Source organism: Bombus vancouverensis, chromosome 9 (genome assembly GCF_051014615.1).
Source record: "Bombus vancouverensis nearcticus chromosome 9, iyBomVanc1_principal, whole genome shotgun sequence".
In the NCBI taxonomy this organism is placed as follows: domain Eukaryota; kingdom Metazoa; phylum Arthropoda; class Insecta; order Hymenoptera; family Apidae; genus Bombus; species Bombus vancouverensis.
Window position 1 is genome coordinate 17,673,457 of NC_134919.1, and position 26,375 is coordinate 17,699,831.

General features: G+C 40.4%; 1 protein-coding gene across 17 annotated transcripts in view; it reads right to left on the minus strand.

Annotated features, from left to right (window-relative positions):
• LOC117158801 (protein muscleblind) overlaps positions 1–26,375 on the minus strand; it is a 401,892-nt gene that overhangs the window by 305,886 nt on the left and 69,631 nt on the right. The window contains exon 4 of one of the 17 annotated variants that reach the window (XM_076621774.1): positions 1,118–1,280. The exons of the other annotated variants lie outside the window; for them this stretch is intronic. Coding sequence (XP_076477889.1) covers positions 1,203–1,280 — 78 coding nt within the window. The 3' untranslated portion in view covers positions 1,118–1,202. Of the gene's footprint in view, positions 1–1,117; positions 1,281–26,375 lie in introns of those variants that run through there. 17 annotated transcript variants of the gene reach the window in all.

Here is a 26,375-nt window from a genome sequence, read left to right on the forward strand (position 1 = left end):
AAAGTTCTTGGACCAACTCCATATCGTATAATCGATGATAATGGTAAAAAAGCGCCAAGCCCCGTAAGATATCTTTCGTTAAAAAATCAAACGCCTTTACGCCATAATATCGCGGACGCGAGTAGCCAAGTTAATAAATTAATTCGATAAAATCGTGCCATTCGTCCTTAAGCGGACAAAACACGCCCTCGGGAAGAGAAAGAGACGTCTCAGCAGTTACGTGGCTAACAGCAAGGTCGTCCTTCGTCCGAGATGATATCTATCCCGCCGTTCTTTCGAGACTATACATTTTTATTTTCCTTTTTCTCCCCGCTCTTCCTTTCCATTCCCCCGCGCCTCCTCTCCGTCTGGCTCTGATTTCTCGTGGAACTTAAATGGAGCTCGTAAATTAGGGTGGCTGCGCGACAACTCTTACGCAATCGAGTGCCATACGTTCGCGAGAACGACGTTCGACCGATTTATACGCGAGTACAACCGCTCGTCTTTATTTCACGATACGACAAAAATCGAATCACGCGATTCTTTAAACTGTTAACCGAGAAAAAGTACTTGTCCGGTCGCTCGGACTGCCAAGTTCTCTCGGTTACAATAATTTCCTTAATAGAAGAATATAGGAATAAAGGGAGAAACGTTGGCCACGCATGTGCGGAATTTTCTACTCCGTGACTCGTTCAACCGTAAAGCATATTCTACTGCATAGCATATTCTACTACCGCTGTCATACCGATAATTGTTTTTAAATAGGGCAAAGAGAGTTCTTTGCTTTGTAATCAAACATTTCGAATACAGTCTGTATAAAGATACCGGCTAAGGCTATAGGAGTACAATTTATCGAGCATATTCTCGGCTAAACGGTTAATTTCATACTTGTAGAAGTTTTGCTCTCGATCAAAAAACGACCCGATAACCAGTTAAATTCTGGTTAGTGGATCTAAACGTGGAACGCGGCCGACACACCGTAGGCGAAAACTCGCGAGTACCACCCACGTCTCCAACGCGACGCGTCAATGACGCTAAACATGGAGAATGACATTGAATGTAAATCGACCGTTTGAACGACGTGCTTGAGTACCGCGGAGCTCGTATAGCACCGGTTCTATTTCTCTTTCCCTTCGTTTTATTATATTAGTATAACGCGAGGGTGGTTCGAAGTTCAATAACAATACCAGTCGCGCGAGATACAGCGAGAGTGGAACGTTTCGTTACTTACGTTCGAGGGCTTGACAACGTCGCTTTATACGTTTGAAAAAAATGCAGAAGCAGATTGGATGTTGACTTACCTGAAACAAAAAATTGGGTTTTTCGTTAGATAGCATTCTCGTAGATACAATGGTCGTTTCATTATACAAGTTGTTCGAGCAAGTTTTTGAAATTTGCGGTTACGCTAATTCGGAATGGAATCTTGCGACTAGGAAAATCGTACAAAAATTTGGAAATGACTCCCCCCCCAAAAAAAAAAAAAAAAAAAATGCTAGAAATCTTATACGAAAAGCTTGTACTCGCAAAGATTAGAAATCACCTTTGAATTACTTAATACACCAAATTAGAATCGCTCGAAACATTATCACAGAAGGTTACGTAACGAGTTTCGGAAATTCTGCTTTCGCGTCCTCGGATCTAAAGCGTTTAACTCGATCATGACTTCGTTACATGGCGGGGAAAAAAGAAAAACTGGTCGAGTGAGTGTAAATATTCCTTATCGATGAGGCTCACGTAGACGGTAACGAGGAGAATCGTTCTACGGCATGAGATATTTTATCGTTCGACAACGATGATAACGTGATCGTGCGAAAAAATGATAATCTTTCGTCGTCTCGTCGCGAAAAAAAAGCAACCGACTCGACGAAGCGATATAATTGCAGACCGTTCCAATTTTTCCTGTTAAATGTCGTTTTAATGTCCGGTAGGTTGACAACGCAACACTTCAGAAACGACAACTTTATCGCCGCCGTTAATTACTAATCCGCCGATACGAGAGAACCGTGGCCGTGCGTTTCGTCTCGCTGAAATTATCGTATTTGCCCAACCGGATTATTTGATGAATTTCATCGACCATTAGATTACGTTGCGATTTCGATAATTTTACTCTTTCTCTAGGAGGTAAGAGAGAGTATCGAATACGCGAAAGTAATTGCGTATTGAAGAAAATTCCGTGTAACCTAGAGCGCAATAAGTTTCTAGATCAAAGCGACACGAACGTATATCGAGTATAAAATTATTTTATTTAATCGTGCATGAAAATTCCTTCGTCGATGCTTCGTATCACCGGTAATTTAAGCGTTATTTTAAGTCTCGAGACACTTAAAGACACATAAAACAATCTTACTTATACATTATACATATTCGGAACGAATTATACTGCACGGATTAGTCCACTCCTTGAGTCACGTTCAACCGACATTTTACTTTAATTTTAGATTCTCGGTATTCATTTATGTATACGTTACACTTTGCTGTGCTGTTACAATAATATTTAATCGCATTCCCCTGTTATATTCATTCGTGTCAATCTACGATCCTTTTTACCTCACGTTTAAAGCAACGCTCTTATAAATATTCTTGTTTAAAGAATGCCGAGATAAGATAGGAACAAGAAGGTCGATACAAGCATGCGAATTCACTCAATGGTATACATATTTCGTAGATGTACAAAAGTAGATAGACACTTTAGAGCAGAGCGCTATTTTTATACAGTTAACGTTCTATCTTTGATTTTCGGATTTCCTCCCCTTTACAGCAAATTTATAGGTCGGATGAAGAAGCACGGAGAGGGATTATAATCTGTACACCGCTCGAGAATACAGATCGTTGTATCGAGATTAAACGGTTTAGTATTCGTCGTTTTTTCGTTAATCGAGCGAGATCTATCGTTGCAGAGAAACTATCGCCAACGATAGAAATCGCGAGATCTCGTATCAAGTTTCTACTTCTGGGCCGACTAGTCGTTGACGGTGTAACCTCTTCACGATTTCAAGTGGTCGCTGAGCTATTCGCGACTCCCGTGACGTAGACGCATATACGCAACTCTTGGATTTTTTGGTCTCAGTGCTGGAACGTGTATGTAATATCGAATGTAGCTTTATTTTGACGATGTCGAGCAAGTGAAAAATTTCAAATCGATAGCACAGGATTCCCTCTACTTTATTATCCAGCATATAGTCTCAAATAAATGGGTATACGCTTGAAGAAAATTGAATTCAAGAAAAAAAAAAGAAAAAAAAAGAAGAATAGGAGCTGAAAATTATATCAAAAGCATTTGCGACACGCGAGATGTTTCAGCGTGGAATATATTATATCGCTAAGATTTTGTACTCGCGAATAGTAAACCGAGACAGTAAACAGGCAACAAAATCAGAATATTAGCAATCGGAATTGCTAGTAAGAATTAGTCATGCACAAGGCGGCCAATGGCGATGAAGCAGATTTCGTCCGACTGATTGAACGAGCTTCGTATTTTTCTGAACTCTACGAACCGACGAGGAACGAGTGCGTTTCTACTACCGGGTTTCCAATTCCTTCGTTTCTGCCTGCCTCAGACTTACGCGGATATCGAAACGAATAACTCGACTGAGTGTGCTAAATAACAGGTGAGCGGGCAACACGATAAAACCTTTTGGGTGAATACACGGGCTCTGCCATGAAAGCGTTCAACAGCATGGTGTAATAAGTATTAATGGAAGATGCGTACGTTGTGAAAGCTTTATTATAAACACGAAATACGTACCAAAGAATCGCGAAATATTAATGTCATTAATGTCATGTCGAATATATCTAAATTCCTCTGCTTTTACGTTGATCTGTTGTTGAAAGATGCGCTTTATCAATGGCTATATGACTGCTATTATCGTAATCTCATTGTAAATAAAGATCGTTGGAAATACAATACGAGGTATTGATATAATTAATAAAAATGAATAAAAACGAGTAAAAATGAATAAATCAATAGAAACATAAACTTACAAGTATTTAGAATTTCTTTCTTTCTTTCAAAATTAAAAATTCAAACTTCCTATATTCCATCGTAAACTCTAAAATCTCTCAAAGTTTCTGTATCTGTACTATAACCTTTCCTCTTATCAATTCGGTACGAACCGAACGAATCTTTGGTAACCTTACCTAGCGTCTAAACCTAAACCAATACAAAAAGAGAGAGAGAGAGAAGAAAGGAAAAGCCGAGGGAAAAATAATATACGCGATGGTACGATAGCGTTTCGTTGTATGATACATTATCGGGGCAGGAGAGAACTTTTATGCCACGCGGAATTGCGCAGTACACGGTGGACTTGGCCATAAGCTTCATTGCGTAATCCTGGAACATTTTATTGCGCGTGGGAACGATGTGTACGTCATGTACCGCATCGGTTTTAACAAGGATGGCCATCGCCGTGACTGTTTGCGTCCGTGTGTCTTCCGACGATCAATAAAAAACGCTCGCCGCGATTTATTGAAAGCTCGAACGAGAACCTGCACTGAATTACCGAACGGTCGACCGACGACGGATTAATTACACCCACTTTCACCCTGTCTCGCGGTAATTAGAGGTAAGTCGGGATTAATCGTTGCTTTTTAAAAGTCCGCCACTGAGTCGTCAGGACAATTAACTCTTCGCGAGCGTAATTCGCTTGATTCACCAATGGATTAACTATTACGAAATTGTTTTGTAAAACGGACGATAGAAATCGGCTTTACCAGTGAAATAAGTCCGGCTACGTGTTACTGCATCGTATAATTAAAAGTGATATTTTTCGATATATCTATTCCGCGTCGACGTTCGACCTACACGTTGTATGAAAAAATATTCCAAATAAAGCTTACTTCGCGTATCGAGGAGGAAAACTTCTTTACGATGCTGTTGTTCCGAAGATTTCGATATAACTTTTCTTTTTAGAGGAGCGTGTCTCTCTTCCCTCGCCGAATGTCCAGTAAATCTCCTATACAACGCCCGCTACGGTATCATCAAAAAGATCCCTCACGACCACAGAGAACCACAAAGATCAGAATTGCGAATGACTACGTAGCTCGGCTGCCAACGATTCGAAAGTCTTTTACAGGTCTTAAACAGGTGTGCAGCTGCTCTACAACTTTGTCCACGTTCTCCCAAAGACGAAGCTGTCAAGAATTTCGCTAAACGTATAATTCTCCACGATTTTATTCGTTCCAACCAAATGAAACGAAGCACGCGAGACGCGGAACGATACCGATTCCTTCGAAACTGCGACGTTACGCATCGACATTAGATCGTCGTGTACGAAAACAGGATTTTATTTCATCGAAACATTCGTCGTTAGTGCGTCCTTCAACAAGCATGTTTACATTTACTTTGGCAACTTTCTGCGACAGGAAAGAAAAGTTTTGTATACGTTCAACGAGGGAAAACTCCGAAAGATCGTAAATGCATCTAGATATCGGACGTAGAAAAACAAATTGTGCAGTTGGTTTATCGATATCATAAATACGATAAATGCTGGTGGATAAATAACGTATCTCTGTTGCTTGCATTATCTCGTTGTCATTGTTCGATACTAAAATAGAATGGACAAGAAATAGATGTCAATGCCAGGAAAGTGCGATAAAACGCTATTGCAGTTCATAAAGGAAAGAATGGTCGGTGTAGGCGCGAGAAATGCGAATTTTATTGCAGAAGACGTCACTAGAGTAAATGGAGTGTCGCATCAATCTATCAGAAGATCTCCATTGTTCCAATAAACTGCGATACAATTACAAACTAGCAGTTATCGATCAACGAGCACAACACAACGTACGTTATACGCGAGCGAATACATCCAATTCATGGAAATAATAGTAAAATAAAAGTGATTAAAATTGTATCACTCGGTTACTACGACAGCTCACAGCGTCGATAACTGTGTCGATCTTTACGCTTATCGATGCAAAACGAATTTATATCGTTTTTCTCGAAATAATTAACGAAACCTCTGCCGTTTACATTTTCCGTGTAAATCATGTTCGGTCCTCGAAAGAATCAACGACAGCGCCACGAGCAGCAAATCTGTGCTTGTCGTGGCGAGTGACGCGATAATAGCATCTTATCTTTCGCTAAATTCGGTTTACCGATGAACATCGAAGCTGATGCAAACTTTCGCTCGATACTGGATACTAAAAACGCGAGCAATCGTCTAGAATACCTTGACGCTCGTTTCTTCCATCGAGTAATTTATATTTAAGTTTTAAAAGAAACAGTACTAAAATCATCGATCGTAAAAGTTTCGGGCCCGTAATAAACGACGCCAAGCTATTGGCTAGCTGAAAGATTACATAAACCAGAGGAGATAACTGAAAGATTAATTAAGTCAAAAACGAAGCAGTAAAAGTATACATCGACGTTTTTGATGCTTCCGAAAAAGACGTCTACTACCAATTTACGCGAGTTACCACGGATTATCGGACTTTTTCCTTCCTCTTTGGAAATTCGAAAAACGAACCAACTTTAACTTCGTTCCGTTTCTAATTAACTGGTAAAGAGGCTTCGAGATACTCGAATTCGAGTTCTTTAAGTTCGGGTAACTCGACTGATCCGAATAAGGTTTGACCACGTGGAAAACGTATGACCCGTTGAAAATAAGAAATCATTATCCGAAAAAGAAGCAAAGCCTCGTTTACTTTTGGCTTCTAGTTATGCGTTACCTACCAACAAGTATTTCATTTGCAAGCTTTTTGCTTAGCTGGTATTACGATACAACCACACCAGTTGCATAAGAATCGTACGCGCTATTTCCACAGGAAACTTACCGCGAATCATCGCCACGGGAATCCAAGCCAAGAGAAATACATTAAGCCCGCTTTACATCGAGTTCGACCGTGTTTATATTTTATCAGCTGTCACCGTGCACAACTGCACAGTGAAAAATATATGAATACCTGTACGTGCTTCGAAGCGTAAAGTAGACCTCGCGTTAATTAGTTGCTTCAACAGATTGATGGTCCGCGCCAAAATGGCGGAAGCGATACTATCCGTTTATCGTTATCGGTCGCTGATAAAAATAAAACGACCTTGCTGTAAATCGCGCTCCAGTTGAATTTTACATAACTGTGCAAGAAAGTGACGTTCGAATATGGTGTCACATTGATAACGGACAAGAACGAAACGATACTAATTCGATCAACGAACAAATAACAATCAACAAAAATTTAGCAAATATGTTAAAATTTTACGCTCGAAATCGACAGTTTATTATTCGATGCAATATTTTCTATGTTATTTTATATTATTTCTAAAGATGTTGTTACGCCATGCGGCTTACCATAGGCCATATTCTTAACTGTCGATCGCGGCACTATAATATCGCAGACGGATCGTCGCGTCTGCCCGCCAAACAAACATTGTAGTGGCAAGCGCATGGTTCATTAAGCAGGGCGACTTCCAGAAACGTCGACTCGTGGCCGTTATTTTACCTCGCGTAAAAGAATGTGGCGTGATCCGAACGCCTTCCAGAAAAAACGGAAAAAATCGAAAGGCGTTCAGAACTTTTCGAGAAGTCGAACCGTCAACACATCTCATATATCGCGCATTACTTATCAACCAAAACGCAGTTACATTTTTTTTGTTCCATTTATGTCTTTCTAGTTAATAAGTTGTTGAAATAAACATTAATTTATTTGCGTTAATTCTGTGGAATTTCATTGAACTACCCTTATTATCATAATCGAAATAAGGGAATCGATCAGTTCGTGGCGTCGATTATTTAATCGTAACGGGAACTTGCAACTCTCGTTGACGTTGCTCTCTCGCGATCGCGTCTCTCCGCGAACGGTCGAAACAGATGTACCTACCGACGTCGTTCCGCTATCGTATCCACGTGAACTTTAAACGAAATATATAGCTACATATTCGTAACGTAATATTTCCATCACAGGACGACTGGTAATAATCTCTAACAGATATCCGAAGATAAAACTTCGTGCGAGTGAAAATATTCTTTGATAAAGACATTCGGATGAAAAGACCGGATGAAAAGATACCTGTACCCATTTGTCATCTGTTCCGATTTCATAACTCATTGCGCTATTTTCTTAATTTCAAAATAACGCGCTTAAATTTTCTAATTAATCAGTTACTTCGAAAAACCTTTATCTCGCTTTAATACGTAGATATGTATTTTGAAAAAAAAATGAGCAATTATTTCCCGGAAAAAGTTAGCGGAGCAAAAATTTAATTAACCTATTCAATTTAGCTTTCAGAGATAAAGGAAACTTAAATTTTCTTTCAATTTGGAAATGGCAAGGTGCCCGTTAAAAACCATAACAAAAGCATTTATTCATTTCCATCAATTTCAGTGGAAAGTGAAGAATCTCGCCACGCCGCGCCGCGCCAGTGGCTGTCCTTTACACTGGAACGCTTTCACGCGGATATTTCCGGTTAAGTGCGAAAGGTCAACTACGTAGCACGGACTATTTCTATGCAAGAGAGGAAACACCTCCGAGCAGGTGTTTCGTTAATACGCGGTTCCAAGAGTACATCGGGGAAAGACACGCGGCTAGGGATTTAGGAAGGCGAAAAGAATGACGAGAAAGGGGATAGAGGGTGGCTGATAAGCGATAATAGCTCGGCCGTCCCGTTACAATTTCTAATTATTGCATTTCCTGGCAAATGCCTTGTCCTTCTACTCTACGGCACAGCGAACTCTTTTGGAAAGGAACGGCTAGGAGAGCGTGATTGCATCGGGATTCCATTGAACGACTTTACGAGCCGGACTAGAATTCGCGCGAAAAGATTCCGCGCGAGAACCAATGGAGTTCACCGAGATTTGCGAACCTCGGTGAATGAAGTCTCTACGTTCTGTTTGAGAAACGGGGCAAGTCGAGAGGAACGTCAGGTTACTCGACATTATCGTTTTTTCGTCCGAGTTATAAATGTAAAATTTTGCCATAAAAATTGGCATTGGCTTGATATACGTGCATGACGCGTTCTTCTTTCTCTAGTAAAAATCTAATTACTCGTAGCTGCCTTAAAATGGCATACGTTCGATATATTTAAGAAATGCGTGTAACAAACGCTTATGTCGTAAATTAGTTTTTATAATACCTATTGTCTGCCAATATGATATTATAGCGAATATTGTCCAGCTGGAAATTGGCGCGCGACGATATGTACTATTTAGACGTGTCATTTCGTACGAACGACCTAATAGTTCTATCATATTGGAATCCGACTAATTGTAAACGAGCTTACTCAAACCAATCGGGACAACTACGCCAGTCAAATTAAAAAGAACAATAAATTTCGATAAAGCACGAACAAATCGAAGCAACTAAAAGGACAAGCGAAAAAGCTAGCTGACGTAACGAAACGTACAAAAGAGTGAAAAGTATCCTTCATCCGTTTCTCGATTAATTCTTCAAATTCTCTATTAAGAACATCATTGTAAATTCCGTAATTCAAATTGCCATTGAACGTATCTTCCAATTACATTCAATCGCCTGTGTCGTATCGGAAACAAGCATTCACGGAGACAGATATGATAATTGTGGTCTGTCTGATACTGTCATTGATACCTATTCAGATCTGGACGCGTTGTATGACATTGTAGGAGCAGTTGCAATTCCCGTCTTACAAGGACAATTCGTTCCTCTTATCACGATTATCACGACGACGACGAGATAAATAATGTCTATCGTGTAAGTAAATAAACCAAGTAATGTCGTGTTTAGAATTCAAAGCAAACTAAAGATAGGACACGTATATAGTTTATTTTCTCGCTGCGAAATTTTGATGATATTCTTTCCGCTCGAAAAGGCTACTTCTTAAGAGAGACCGCGTAAAAGGAACTATCGCGTTATGAAGGCAAAAAATATGAAAAATATCAAACCTTCGTAGATTAAAGAACCGGTCATAATAATTCCAACAAACTGGAATAAGCCGAAATAACATCGGTACGTAATTTTTATCGTACACTGTTTACTCTGTTGCAGTGTTCTCGTCGCAAAATTCTTATTTGAGAGGAATTCCCGATAGACCAAGTCCGAATCATCTAAATCGATCCTATTCGCGAGAGGGACGGGTGGCGATCGGTTAAAATCGAATGCACGGAACGGTTCCAGTTGGCCAGTAGCTACCACCACTTTTGGGATTAGCGGTGTTTGCAGGAAAAGAGTATAAAATGTGCCAGAACCACGGGGGAGAGAGGCGTGTAATTACCACGAGTGGGCTATCTACTTATCTCCGGCTTTCGCGGTCGCTGAAGAGGACCAGCTTGAAGAAGAAAGTATCTTTTTCGCGGGCAGAGGCCGGCCGTGAAAACAGTCTACAACACGAACTACGAAAATGTACGAGTTTCTTCTTGCTGCTAATAAAATTCAATTAATTCGATACCGTATTAGATACTCGATAATACGTACATACTAAATTACTATGTGATATCACTGCTCCAACACTAACTTAAATATTAAATTATCAACTATAAAATATCCAATTTTGTCTCGCAAGTGCAATTAACCCGGTAAAGAAATATTAAACTAAATACTCTGTATACATAAATGGAAATCAATTAATGCGTAATTGATCGATCTGCTACCATGGTTTGCTACCTTCGGCACATTCCTTTATCCCTATTTGTACATACGTATAATGCATAGATAGGCACCAAACTAGTTAAGGAGTTATCGCGACGCAAGTATACGCGCCGTAAGATAGCACCGCTCGTAAAAGCGACTATAAGAAACTTCGCGGTTACTTTAATTAAAAGGGCTACGAAATAATAAAAAAGGTTAACGAGAAGCGAAGCGCTCGCCAGACGATGGCTATGAAACGACAACCAATGAGAGACGCTCGAAATGAATGCGATTTGGTGATATCAACCCTTTTATTACTATTGGCCCTTATAATATCGCGATCGAGTTTAGCCGTGAAAAACGTTATTGATATTTTTTGGGTGATTGACTTACGCTTGGCAAGGGAATAGTTGGAACACGCGCTCGTCGATTTTAACGATTACATAGGAAATAACGTTTCATCTAGATCAAGATAGAAGCGACGTGTTTTTGATTTATTCACTGACTGTTAGTAGGCAGTGTTGTCCACTTTAACGATTAAGTATGTTCCACGAGTTGATCGAACTTTTCACTTCAACGTAGGGTAAAATACGAAGAAAGCTTATTTAGTGGACATAAGTCCACTTTGAAGCAAAGTAAAATGTTACTTTAACCAGTAAATGCAATCCAGCTTTTTAACGACTTTTATCATACACTTTTTAACCCTTTGAGCACTGTTAGCGCATATATGGGGTCAGAGCAAGAAGGTCCCTTTGGCTCGTAGCCGCATATATGCGTATATTACGTTTAAAGTGCGTTCAGATTGTTGGCAAAAAGTAATTACTTTCTAGCAGATATGGGGACCGTAAGTGTGCATCTGCTATTTTGTCATACCGTATACAGGCTGTACGGATAGTTATATCTCGTCAGCTGTAAAAGAGAAAAATCTCTTCTTTCCAGTTAGGAACATTATGGAGATTCGCATTACGTTACTCTGATCTAATTAAGAACATTACAGAGATTCGTGAAAGATTATTACAATCTATTTATAATTGAGTAACAATTACAATAATTACAACTAAAATATTCGATGAAATCAATAATAGGTTAAAACAAAATTACAGCTGGATATAAAATTGGATAAGTTAACGCGTTACATGCTACGTGGACCACTGACGAGTAAGAAGTAAAACTCGTTGGGCGAAGTTTGCCGTAGAGTAAGGGTTAGCAGGAGAATTTGTTGAGAAGATAGGGTGGACGATCGACGCCAGTTGTTTGGACACTGTAATCTTCGTTGTCTCCACTCGGGCGTCGTTACGCCACCATAGAGCAGTGTTGATCGAGTTGATCTTAGGGTTTATATGCTTGTATGGCTACGCAGGCAACAGTCTTACTTAGGAATTGAGTTCTGGGTAGATGAATATAAATTCTCGTAGGGAAGGATGGTACGCGACACTTTCGAATAAACAAAAAGACGGAAAAGACGGAGAAAGTTGGTAAGTATTAAATGAATTGCTAACAATTTCAGAATTTAAATAACGAATCTTTCGGAGTTTAAATAGGGATTTAAACAGCGAATAAAAAGCAAGCCCTTGGAGAACTAAACATTCGTGGATAGACGTACGTTTTTTAGGGAATTCAAGAAACAAGTATGTTGTGAAATATTTGGGGAATTCGATTGGTAGATGAAACATAGATGTCAAGTAGAAAAACGAAGTAGAAAAGGTCACCGTAATTTGTTAATGAAATTAGGAATTTAATTACTGCGACTGTGAACCCGTGGAGCGGCATGATTAATTATATACTTGATGCTTGCGCTCTTGGGAGTACTTTTCTACCTCGATGTTACAAGGTGACGTAGCCGTGCATGGTGAACTCGGTTTGATTCATTTAAAACGAGAAAAATTCCATAAAATGATGAAATTGGAAACTTCTCTTTTAGCATAAAAGAAATTAGCCACATTAATATGAAAATTTAATAAATAACCGATACGTAGAGACATATTCGCAACACGTCATTGAACAGGAATTATCGATATCTAAAAATCTAAATTTTAGCACTTTGACGATTATATTCGATTATTCTATCGATTATCGATTACGAACGAGAAATTTAACATTCCATCTATGCAACTCATATGACGCAGAACATTCATCGTTACGTCCATTATCACCGAGTACTTGACTATCAATCGACATACTGTATTATTAACCATACTGTATTATTACCAACTTCGCTAGATATTTCGCATATCACTTAAACACTCCATTAAATGGCAAAGTCACCCCAACAAACTACCCTCGTTCCTTCCTTTCTCAGCCAAAGAAACGAAAGAAAAAAAAAAAAGGAACGAGCCGATAAAAGCGGCGAAGTCGTTCGCTAGCAGGCCCGATGAAAGCCCAAAGGAGAAACAAAAACTGTGAGGGGTGACAGGAGGGGTTAGGAACAAGTGGGTTCGAGTAGCTGGGAAAAGGGAGCGAACGAACCTGGTGAGAAACAAGAGAGAGAGAGAGAGAGAGAAAAGCTCGGTTGATGGAACGCGCGGAAATGGAATGTAACTAGGAAGGTACGACTCTTCCTAATAACGTTTCCATCGGTTCCAGTGCGTTAAGTGACTGCCGGCGTGATTTTTATCGCGTGGGTGTTATTTCGTTCGAGCGACTAACACCGTTTGTTAGCCAGTCAAACAGTCACGCTAATTGCGACCGTTTCGCACGCTGTTCCTTCTTCTTCATGCTTTGCGACGGTCTCTCGGCACTCCTTCTTCGACGCGATTTCGTACACTCGCAGATATGTCTTTTAGGCGACTCGAACAGTAATGCTAGGTAGCAAGGATTTAATAATCCGTTCGGCAACTTTCAAATTAATCGAAATGATTAGAAAATGCTTCGCGTCGTTTCACGTTATCCGCCGTAATATTTTAACAATTTCACAAAGGTGTACGTACTACCGATACCGTTGCATAACGTTGCCTCCATTAAACTGTCGCTCTGAATCGCTTATTTTTTAAATAAAATTAGTCGTTAAAATTTTTATAAATAAGCTTTACTCGATATATTTGTAAAAACTATTTTCTCGTTTCATAAAGAGCAAAGTAGATACGCCGCATACGCATCTGTTCAGACCAAACTCGCAGAACCTCTTTTGATTTAACGCTTGCGCAGCTTACAATTTCCACTAAATTTACGTTGGAAAATGTCGTACCGTGTTAAGCTTTTACAACCTTTATAAAGGGGAAGAATTATTTCTGATGTGCTATTTTCCTTTAACAAACAGAAGAGCGTTATATCACGAAAGTAGTATACGTATACCTCGTAATATGCTTGATATAGAAGATAGCTGAGCCCTCGAATTAATAGGAGGAAGTTGGAGGCTATAATATCGAAACCGGATTGATCCATGTATTACTATATTCAAGGTAACAACAGCACGATCTCATCAAATTAATTATTTCTTCCCTGTTTCTTGGTAATCGGTAGCATCTTAACGTTAATCGTCGCTATCAATAGCTCGTTAAAAATCATGATCGTCGAAATGCTCGATGTTTCACGTTAAAACCACGTAAAATATTAATTTGAATATATAATTTGAATATTACTTCGATTTAGCTTCCTAAAAGTAGTATGTAATTAAATTTCTTCCATCATTTTTCTTCTTTCGCTGTACGATGTGCAGCGGTTATAGAGGTATTTGCCAATTAATGTTATAATAAATTAGCATAAAAATGAATTTAATAAGGCCAAAGGAAAATAATTTATTTTTATTAAAACAAAAAAATAATTTATAGTTTAAGTAAAAATAAAATAACAGTATGGCACTTATTTCCGGTAGACTTTTTCGCGAGGACAGTAAATAGAAAGAAAAGTTAGCCAATAAGCTATTAACAGAAGACACAATTTTTTTAACAATTTTGATGAAGCGTCATCACCTGATGTAATTAGGGAGATAGGGGGGGGGGGAGATAGAAACATGCCATACGTGCATTTTCTTCGCGTTTACCATGAATGGAACAAAGTTAGACGGCTCCCAAGCGGTAAGTTATCATACACGGGAAAAGAGTCGCTATCTGCCAAACTGGGTCGCTCGAGGAGGAACATCTCGTGGACAAATAGCGTAAGCACGGATGCGTTTCACTCGACACGGGATTCATCCACGATTTTCTTGGCAACTCGTTGTTCGTGCGAGCAAAAATGGCGATGAAATGTGCCATGGGAAAAAAAAGAGGAGAAAAATGCAGGACAAAAGGCGAAGAGGAGGAGAGGGCAAAGGGGACGAGGTGGTTCGCGGATTATCTAGCAAGTCGCGCATCCAGCGACTACAAGGTATATCCCTTTACTGGTTGGGAGTTGCCGGAGGAGGCCGGCGATGCGAGAGGTGTCATTTGTACACAAAAGAGGGAGGCGAAGCCGCGTTACGCGACACGTGCATTTAGGGGGAAAAAGGGAAAAGCCAGACGACGAGGCGGTGAGAAAAGAGTGAAACGTGTATTTACTCGAGAGCGGCACGCGGCCGTCTCGACACCCCTGAACGAAGGACGCTATTCAGATCCACAATTGGAAACCTAATGAATATTTTCAGTGGTGGATATCGGTTGTAGTACGTATATGCTGCATGGGTTTGTACAACTATGGGATCGTTCTTGAAACATTAATCTGGATAATCGGCTACTTTACCAATAGAGCCGCTAATTTTGTCGGGAGAACTTGCAACGCACGAATACAAAATTGAAATCACAACGGAACGGTGCTTTAACATTTGACAATAATTATGGACGTTGGAAAGAGCGAGAATCCAATATATTTTGTCACTTACGTTTACGAAGATTCGAACGTCGATGTTTTACGTTTAAATAAAGTTGCCATTGACTTACCTGAAACAGAAAGCGATAGCTTTTTTTTAGAAAATTCTGAAAGCTGTTCGGTCTTTTTCTTCTTTCTAACAGTTATGTTTATAACTTGAACGAAAACTGTTGCCCGCTGAGACAAATACTATTAGCGAAAAAGATATCTACATCTTTAAAACATCTTCAACCAAAATATAAATGTCATTGGATATAACAAGCCAATATAGCCATTGATATTTATGCTAACAGCTTGCTGCTTTTAGTCTCTTTCGTCGCTGGTATTCGACGCTCGACAAATTTTCGGTTGCGTCACTAAAACGTAACACTGCTTCCATTATTCCCGTTCCTAAAATACCAACCACTCGTACAACCGTCGAAAGACGAAACCAAAGCAAACAAGCCGATCGCGTCACGAATTTACAAGTCTGTAAAGACTGTCGAAGGTTGTCGCAAATTTTACTAACTATTCCTGCCATTCGTCGTTGTGCTAACAATGTGAATAATTGTTTGAGTTGTCGATACTAGACTTCGATAGAATTTCGTTCAAATCACCATTTGATTTTGCTCGAGGAATTTCAATTACAAAATAAGACAAATTAACTTACGAGACAACTTGATACAATTGAACGTAGAAGATTCGCGCAACGGTTCGGCAAAAGAGCACGAGGCGAAAACAATTGCGAAAGGGCCGAGAGCAAAATCGCTCTCTTCGAAACGTTTCCCTATACCGATGATCTCATTAGCGGCTAATGAAACGTTGCAAGCATCGCGCCTACGCATGATGCAACGTCTGGGAATTAATGAGTCAATTATACGTCGGCCGGAATCAATCTTCTCCGATTCTTCACAATTAATGTCAGTTAACCAAGTTCAGTCGGAGCTCGTTCGTCCTGCAATAATCTTTATAGCGAAACGAAATTGGAACTAGACAAAAAAAAGAAATTTAATCATTAAGCGCGCTTCGTAACCGCTCCTGATAAATGCAGAGAATTACTTTCAAGATCTCACCGACGCACGGCCGTACCAGGCATCGATAAATTAAAGAAGCTTCGAGAATGACGAATAAATAGATCGTCCGTTACGAAACGCGTTATTAATGTTCCATTTCGTGGGATCTAGACTTAACCCCCTATAACCAGAATTTGGTTCGCTTATGAGAAAACGAGATTATAATTCGCTATAATTTTTCACTTTGGTATACAATCTACAGTCTGATAATTATTGGAGAGATCATTTGGTTCCAATGTCATGGTATGCTAGCAAGATATAACTTAATTAATAAACATCTAATTAATAAATATCTAATTTTACCGATGCGCATAAACGAACGACAGATCGTTTTTTTTTTCGTATAATAATGGCCAGCGTTTCAGGAAATTTCAGGCGCTAATTCGAGCCATATATTTATCCGATCGTTTGCCGACGACTAATTGACGCATTGAACGAATAATCAGTAAGAAATTAGACGAGACGAAGGGAGGACAGACGGTATAAATTCGAGCAAGCGGGTGAGTATCGTTTTGCGTTCGATGGTATAGCAGTTGCGAGTATGCAAACGAAAAGGGGAGGTATTTTCTGGCACGTTGTTATCCCAGATTATGGTACGCGTCTTCAACCCTGAGAGGTTATATGGCTGGAAGTTGAATGGTCTCTACAAAAGTTTCAGTTGGTCGCGAACCTCTATCCTCGTTAATTCCAAAGTTTCGCGAATCTCTTCCCTTTCCTGCTTCTTTTCCATCCTCCCTTATCATCCCTCTTATTTTTCCCTCCTTCTTCCTTATTTTCTCTTTCTTTTTTTTTTTTCTTGAGAGATAGAGTATCACACTACATCCTCCTTACTAGTCAGTTTGCCTGTGAAACGTTGGTAAAGTCTCGCCGATGCAAATAATTATGTTACTCGGAATAATTCAATTAAATGCGCTTGAATCAGCGAAGACCGGTAACAGCAACTTCGTACATCAATATATATGTCATGAATCGTATGTAAAACTTTCACAAACGAATCTCTGGTTCTTTCGACACAATGAGAATTAAGACGATTCAATTTTTCTTCGTATAAAAATTCAGCTAAGAATTCATAATTTTAAAGAAGATTCGGCATAACGCGAAAGAATATATGTACTTTGATCGTCGTTCATCGAGTTATTAACGACGTCGCAAATCCCATTTGCATCTTCATATCAAAGAGGAAAAATTCTAATCCCATTACTATTACACCAAATCTCTCGACAATGCCAAACAAGTTCCAGTTACAGAAACCCAATCACTATTACGAAGATTAATTCGAAGCTGACGAGCGCTAAATAAAGGAGCAGCGGTCAACTGACAGACAATCGACTGCGAAACTCGTATTTTTCCTCTGTCTTATACCGCTGCACCGTAATGAATCTGTACAATCACGAATCACGTTCACCGGTTGCAAGTGATATTTAGAAAGTCTTACACGATGCACGAACAAAGGAACGTAAGTTTCTCCATCGACTTAACGCGTGTTACAAACGAGTACAGGTATACTACCAAAATCACGTGAAATCATCGCTTAAGCATTTTCGCCCGTGGAACAAGACTTCACGTTGTTAAGAACGTTAAATGTTCTTAAAACGTCCGTTTATAAATTTGATACAAGTTTCTTTAGTCTCCCTATTCCTTATCACGCTGTTCTCTGGCAGTTTTTCCACAGCTTTAATACACGATGGTAAAATTTCAATTTTCTTTTTAAAACAAGACATATTCATCGAAACGTTTGATTCGGAAAACGTTTGTGCGACTAATACATACCAATTGCATCGATGAATTACACAATAGCAGCTGATCTCGTTTAATGGTATAAATTCGTGTCAATCAGAAAATTGTACAAATTCGTATGAACGCAGAGATCCTCGATTGCGACTTTCAACGCCATTTATCCCGAAAACAAGCGATCAGTGATCAGATACCCCTCGAAGCAGAGTCTAAACAGCTCATCAGTCCTGTAATTTCCAGGGTGACTCATCGAAAAAGGGCGTTTTCGCTTCTAACCCTCACCCCCGTAAATACCAAAATCGTTCTAGCGTATCGTTCGCCGAATGGAAACAGTCGCACCATCGAATTAAATCGATTCGAAGAAACGATCTACGGTCGAGCCAACCGTCCGATAGAAAAACGCAAACCACAGACTATAAAAACAACCAAATCTATAGAATCTCGGCTTAAATCGCTGAAAAACTCTCTTTCTCAATTTCGTATTACAGAAGAATCGATCATTTTCTATTTTCATCTCTGTGCATCCAGCAAGTTTTCGTGATACGTGATACTACATACGTGATGCCGTAAGTACCTAGCCATTCTGAAATATACTGTGCGATCGTAAAAAGTGGAATCGCGAATGAAAATAAAGGAAAGAACGAATCTTGTTAAGTTGGCAGCGCTCGTGAAACTATAACTAATTATTAATTGCACGTGGAAGGGTTGGGCGATGTGTGTGGAGGAAGGATAAAGAGAAAGTAAGAGAGAACGACGGAATGATGCGGCGTAGAGCGCGTATCAGAGAGGGGCTTGACAGAAAGGGATCGAAAGGGGGAGAGGGAGAGGGAGAGAGAGAGAGAGAGAGGGAAAGACTAGGGGAAGAGGGACACGTTGCCTCGCAATTTGCGTAATTGAGCTTTGAATTATTTACACTGTCGGCTGCGTCATAGTTCTGTTCGGTAATAACTGACAGGCCGGCGTAAATGCGAAATCGGTTGACACTTAACGCGATTCGAAATTACGTACGGGTCGACCGAACGATAACCGGGGTCATTGTCTGTGTGGAAACGCGCTTAGTAGTATACGCCGTATACTACTGTCTGGTCAGACATTTTCTACTGCTTCCAACTCAGACTTCGTAAACGCGATTTGCGAATGGATCGGGAGAATTCCCTTTTGCCGAGATGCTGTTTCGCGAACCAGCGTATTCCATCCGTTATCGCCTTTACCGCCTATGTACGTGTCCGTGGTTAGTTTTTCACTTAAACAATTTACTCGATACAAACTTATTTTGCATTTTCTACCATTCACTTCTTGGTATCTGTTTTGAAGCGCTGATCTTCCACTCTTGACTCGTTGTCCGATCACAAACACGTTTTGTAATATTTAACTCGGGACCGTGTTTATCATTCGATTTCATATTCAATTTTCGAAAAAGGAAAACTCGTAAACGAAGACATATGCAAAGTCACATGTACGTATACCATATGTAGAGATCGGTAGAAGCATATCCTGAAAATGTGTTTAGTCGGCGTTGCAAAACCGGCGGCTAAATATCCCAACACGTTTGCAGAATATGGTATATCGTTCGAAAACAAATTCACCCGGTTAACGTCTTATTACATAATCGCTGGAAGTTGGAATATCTTTCTCAAGAGGGAAACAACGGAAAACAAGGACAAAGTAATAGGATGATAAATGATAAATTAATCGTGAATGGCTGTAAGGCTGTGTAAGAGCGTTATTACCATGGCGATTCAAGCGTTACTGAAAAGAAGAAATTTCGCGCGGGCCGTTTGCATCGACGTGTTTGCAGAACGGATACAATATTTACGCACGTCCTTGAGCAAGCAGTGTTTACTTAGCGATTCACTTAACGACTCGCCGTGAAGTGATTTCCTCTGTGCTAATCTGAGTGGCGCAGCGCGAAATATATAAGCCCGCGATAATGCGCTCCGACAATCCTGTCGCGAATCAAGATTAAGTCGGCACGCCCGGTTACAGAACGGCAGAAGCTCCCCTAATGCGGCAAACAAACTGAGCACATTCTGCAATAATGCAACTGTTCCTAATAATGCGTCTAATTTCGTCAGGAAACACCGAATTCTCGAATGCTAATACAAATCTTAATAGAGATTTGAATTGTCGTCGCGAAATCTTCTTCTTGAGTCGTCCATTGATTTCGATTTTATCGCAAGTACTATATTCTACAGATGGAAAACGTTAAAAAACTAATACTATATATAGGTGTTATTATTTGTTGGAAAATCTGAAATATAGAAAACTATACTATACGATATCCAGACAGACTAAAAGTGCCGCTAAAATATTTAACGATCTAGCCGAGTTCTTACTTACGTTTCATCTCTCTAGTTGCGCTCGTGAAACCGATACTCGACCGAACTAGCAGATAAATAGTAACGGGTTGTGTCAACATCGTATAAAATAGCACATAAAAACGCCAACATCCTGTCAGCATCCTAACGAGAAGCACACATAATAGGGAGAAACGAAGCGCGTTTAAATACGTATTTAGCGATACGAACAGCAAGTAGGAATTGGCGAAATTTGGTGAGACAACGGAAACGTAATGAATTCGTCCATCCGGTGCAAATATTCATCTCGCGAGTTTTGCCAATCGCTCGCAGCTGCAACGTGCAATACTTGCAGCGAATATTTCGGTGAACGAGAAGATACCGAGGAAACGAACGGTGCAACGTGGCTGCAATCACACCGGGAAAATCGAAGGGGTGTGGAACGACTAGAGACGCGTCCAAAGAGGACAAGTGGGATGGAAACGGAGGGAAAAACAATGTGAGAAGAAAGGGAAGCGGGTGTAGCGCACCGAGATATAGAGCGCCTCATTTGCCAGAACGATTCGAAGCGAACAAAACCGATCGGGAATACGAGACTGCTTTTCGCGTCTGATAAAAGGCACAATGAGATCGCGTGGATTTTGTTACTGCGCTCGAGTGGAGAATACTTCTCGCGTGGTTCCATGTGGCGCCATGAAAAGATAAATCGCCGATTTCATTAAAAAAATAGTGGAATTATTTTTAGTCGTCCGAACGCGTATCATGCAAACGATGGAAACGTTGAGCTACACGAGATAAATATCCTTCGAAGATAAGTAGGACATTTGAGACCTCCTACGGTTCTCGCGACTTCGATATTTTAAACAACATGTAATATACGACGAAATATACAATTCTCAAGAAACGGATTCTACGACATATTCTATTCAAACGGAATAAGAAAGTTATATCACGTATTACGTTCCTCGTAGTTGATCGTCATCGACTTACGAGCACATCAGCCAAAGTTCGTGGAATTTCGAGGCAAAAATTGCGACTCGAATGGGCTCTTGCACGCTCGTAAATTGGACTTTCTCTGTCCTTTCCTGAACCTAGAAGATGTTGGACGCACGGTCGAACACGCGACACAACACAGGTATAGAGGGATAGACAGACAGGTAGAAAGAGGAGAAGAGGACAGGAGCGAAACAGAGAGACGTCGATGAAAAAAGCTGGCTGATTCAAACGTCAGTCCGAATGCTGATGAAAACCGCACGCAGAACGGGCATTCGCTGCAAATGGCGTAGGAAATTTGTTTCTGTTATCGCGTACGGCTATCGCGACGTCGTCGCTCCTCGATGCATTGTCAAAACGAATCACTGTCCGTGGGATCGATAACCTATTTCCTCGACACGGCTTCCCGATTAACCGCTCTCTCACAGGGTGAAATTTCAACGAATGACCGCGCGCGCGCTTGCCCAAGAAAAAAATTATTTTTACGCGTACACAATTCTCTGATGGAGGACGTAGTGTCACCCCGCCTACGTATACTTTGCGTAAAATTTTTTCTTACGTTACATCTAACGTTGAAAGCGTTCGTAGAAGAATTCGTTTCAACGAGATGTTTCGTCGTCTAATTTTACAACCTTGCGAAATTTTATTCTATGAAAATTTACGAATGATAGAAATTTATAGTCGAAACGTCGTCGTCTCAGCGATAATACCAATAACAATAACGGTCCTTTGTTTTCTCGTTTTACGACTTGACGATTATCGTTATCTACTGGTATTATCACATTAGCATATTACGATAATTAGGTACTGCTGCTACTTCTTCTATCATTCTACGTACTACAATCGTTTGCATTACCGTAACTTGTTATCGTTGATCACATTAAACTGCCGATAGTTAATATTCGCAAAGAATATTACTCCGGGCGAATAAATTTATCGATCTACCTGTCCGTTATAGGTGTATGCGTCGCAAATAACAGATCACTTGGTCGATCTTTAAACGATTATTCTTCGTAGAATAACCTTAATTACAATTAGCAGAAATATTCGATGTAAACGCGTGAAAATAATTAATTTTTATTTTCTAGACGGGTTTATGTCTATAAAACGAAACAAATAGTATCGAATCGATTCACTCGCCGCTCGTACGTATATTTATCCAAGACCATCGTCCAGTAATACGCAAACGGCGTCTGCGAGATTCCTGCTGGTGCGGAGACTGGATTTTCGAACAAATTTCGCTAACGGCGCTGCGATTTTCAGCGACGTCGGAGAAAGCGTTCGCCGTCGGGGTCGACAGTCAGCTGACAGACAGCACGCCGACGCTTGCCAGGGATGGCCAGAAAGGGTGAAAGGAGAGACAGGATTGTTAATGGAAAGCCATTGTTCTCTAATCAAATCATTTGCCTGGCGACGAGAAGGGGTGCGATCGTGCTCGCGAGAGAGACGACCACGAGCTAAACGAAGACGAAGGAAAATGCTGGTCGTACCGTAGAAACAAGGCACGACAGCAGGTGCGCATACGATCAGCCCTCCTCCGTTGCCGTGAGCCCCTAATGGCTTCGCAGACCTATTTTATACTTGCCAGTAATTCCCATGCCACCGAGTCACTTCTATTTTCCAGTATTTTCTGCGAACCATTCGAATCACCAACTCTCTCCGGTCCACTATTTGATCGTTGTGCAACGATGACCTGGTGTCGTGCAAGACCGTGCACTTGCGCTATATTCAAACGTCTTTCATTCGTATCGAAATAGAAACATTTAGTCATCGAAGCACGTATTCCTAATTTATTCCGAGTCTTTTCGCTTAAGTCGAATAAATTTTTCCTTCCTAATTCGTAAAGGAATTCGTAGTAAATTGTCAAATATTCACGATCATCGAAATAACAACGGTACCGATATTTGTGGCCCTTATATTTGTCAACTAGTTTCCATTTAACGACAAATTAACTTAATCGCAACTGTAAATCAGAGACTTTTACAGAATTTATTCCGTGTTCGAATGCTACTGTTTCGAATTGCCTTTACAAAAATACTGTAATAAAAATTCCGACAATAAGAATCGTTAGAAAAATAGGATGCAACGAGAGACGGTGGAAACTGGTTCGTTTGCAGCGAGGCTTAAAACAGGAGCAGGATGCGCGCGGTGTGAATCAATGCAATCCCCGTCATCCGTCACGGGATTCTATGATGATTATCCAGCGACGAAATGTGATTATCGGACAGAGTCAGCAGCACGGGATGGCTGGTACGTGTCAGTGACCAGCATGACTCGATGAGCACACGCGGTAAGCGTATACAGGTCGGTGCACGGCCAGCACCGAAACAATTCTCCGCCTCGCACGTCCAATGTCCCACTGCATTTTATTGCATTTGCATGGGTACACGTACGTGTTCGCGTGTGTGTGCGTGTGCGTGCGTGCGTGCTTGTGCCGATCGTTAAAGAGCGCTGCTCGGCTTCCCACGCTAAGCTCGCTGCCGGCAACGAGCATCGACGACTGTCACGACGAAGTCGGCATCTTAAGGGGGTGTTTCTATAATCGTAATTTTCAAAGTACCTTTCTAATTATTCCAAGGAATACGCTGCAAAATTATTAAATCTTAACAACGAAGTCTCAATGGTAAACGACGTGTATCGTTTTCGTCTTTTCGAAGGTACGGGATAGTTTTTTAACGAACGTTTCTCAGTTACGTCCGTCCGTACGAAACTAGTCTGTGCAAAAGTCACGACCATTTTTTATTCGTTCTCGTTCAGAGCAGAGACTCGTTCCTTTCTCTAGCTTCGTGCCTGAACGATCATGGAAGGAATACCCGCCCGGCCGTTAGCGTCCCCTAACGATTATCGACTCGTCGATATCAGCGGCCTTGTTATCAGCGATTCGTAGTCGCTAGTTCTACACAGCTTGGCATAGTTCACTCTATGCCCTCGCTTTTCATGTAGAACGGTGTCATTCGATTCTTGGAAGCTGTGTATATCCGGCCTTTTAAATACACCGCGGCTATTCCTACGTTTCCTCGAACCTCGTTGCCAACCTTTAATAACACCCGCGCCATTTGCATCGCGCGTTTACGACTCCGTTCATTGGCCGCTGTTCGCGATTCTTTCCGTTGGATTTTATGCCTCTTTTCACGGGACGAGAGGTCTACGTTCGCGATAACAGACCCTTCAGAACCCAGTCTTCTTCGTCGTTATTCAACGGTGTCGTTGTTTAACCATTACGTCGCCTCCGGTATTGGTATTCCTATTCGTATTCCTCGATATTGGTATGCATGGGTTACGCTGATTTTCTTACTCCTGACTTTTTCACCGAATGTTCTTTTCTTTTCTTTGTACGATTTATTTATCCGTCCAATCTCTCACAATTGTTCTAGTTTCGATAGATTTGCTTATGATTAAAATTACAATGGCGATAGAAGATCCTAATAGTACAATCTCGATCGTAACGAAAGTTACAATAGATCGGCGAATAAGGAGTTACCGTAGCTGCACAAAGTGTCGCGATTGATATTTGTCAAATATATGGATCTTGACGACTATAACGGTACGCCTTTAGATTACGAATTCAAACAAAATTCACGGATGTAACAGCGTGTAACCTGGTTTACATCGATCGCAACGATCGCGTTTCTACCGCTTCCAGGTCGTAAGCCACTACACCTTTTCACTTTCTTCCTGGTCTCGCGTCTTCTTTTTAAGTCGCTGGCAACGTTATAACAGTGGCGTAACATCGTAAATATCGTTAACCAACGTTAACGATTATCGACCTCCGATATCGTGCGACCACATAACTACCGGTACTTATATCTACGTGCGCGCGCTATGTATTACTTGCTTGGAATCGAGCTTTAACGTTGTTTACTATCTGCCAGGCGTGCGTGTGTATACACTACCGTTCGTAAGTGCAAGTACTCGACTTTCACGCCATTGTACATAGATATTATATGAACGAAACTCTGTAAAGGCGATAAATGCCGAAAGTCCACAGCGTTTTGTGTTTCTATTGGAAATTTTCGCTTCCGAGACTCGCATCGTTTATCGTCTCTACTTTTCGATCGTAAGTTTAAACATTTCGTGGAAGAGTAATTCTTTGCTGAACTTTTCTGATCACGATGTTGTTCCACAGCGACGATTCTTCGTCTCATTGTCAGAAAAGACCTTTGAAGTCTTAATTGGTTCCTTGTTAGGTTTCTATATTACACGACCAAAAGGGAGAAGAAACGGTTGATCGGACAGCTGGATCAAGGTTTTTCGTTTATTGGATGACTACCGCCGAGTCAATTGGACCATTCGGGTCGTGTTTCTCTTGGAGAAGCGATGGTTCGATTACCTTGAAAACTGTGAACCCGTCGATGAACAGAAACTCTTTCGATAATTCTAGGGTATCGCGGAATTAGCGATTGGTGTCGGGTCGATTGTATTTGTGGGACTTTAATTTAAGGGCAGCGTACTAGTTGATATCGTCTATAATATCATTATATAATCGTTATATAATAATTTCCAGAAAACGAAAGATCAATTTCACTTTGGTTTGAACCGATTTAAATCTGAATTTATTTCGCGAACAGTGAAAAAGAGATCGAACGTTTAAACGATACAACGTGGAATTTGGGTTTATAATATATATCGATTGTGTATCATACCGTGACAGTTTTTCTCTCTTTTTTTCATTTGTTTGATGAATTATATATTTGTCGGAGTATTTAAATATTGACGTATATCGAGTTCCTAAAATCCATGTAAAATACAAGCAAATCCGATTCGATGAAACGTTTCATCACTTAACTAAATCACCCGAATATTTTCTTTTTAATTTCATTCGCTGAAAATTAAGTACTTTTCGGGAATCTTCGATTTCAAACGCGAATAATCGTTTCAAAATATTCATGTTGATATTTAATCAATTGCTATTTATATCCTATATTTACTTGTAATTGCACGATTATACAGACTGTTACGAAATAGCGACTAAAATTCCGTTTAGTAAAAAGAGTTAAAAAACTTTACTTTT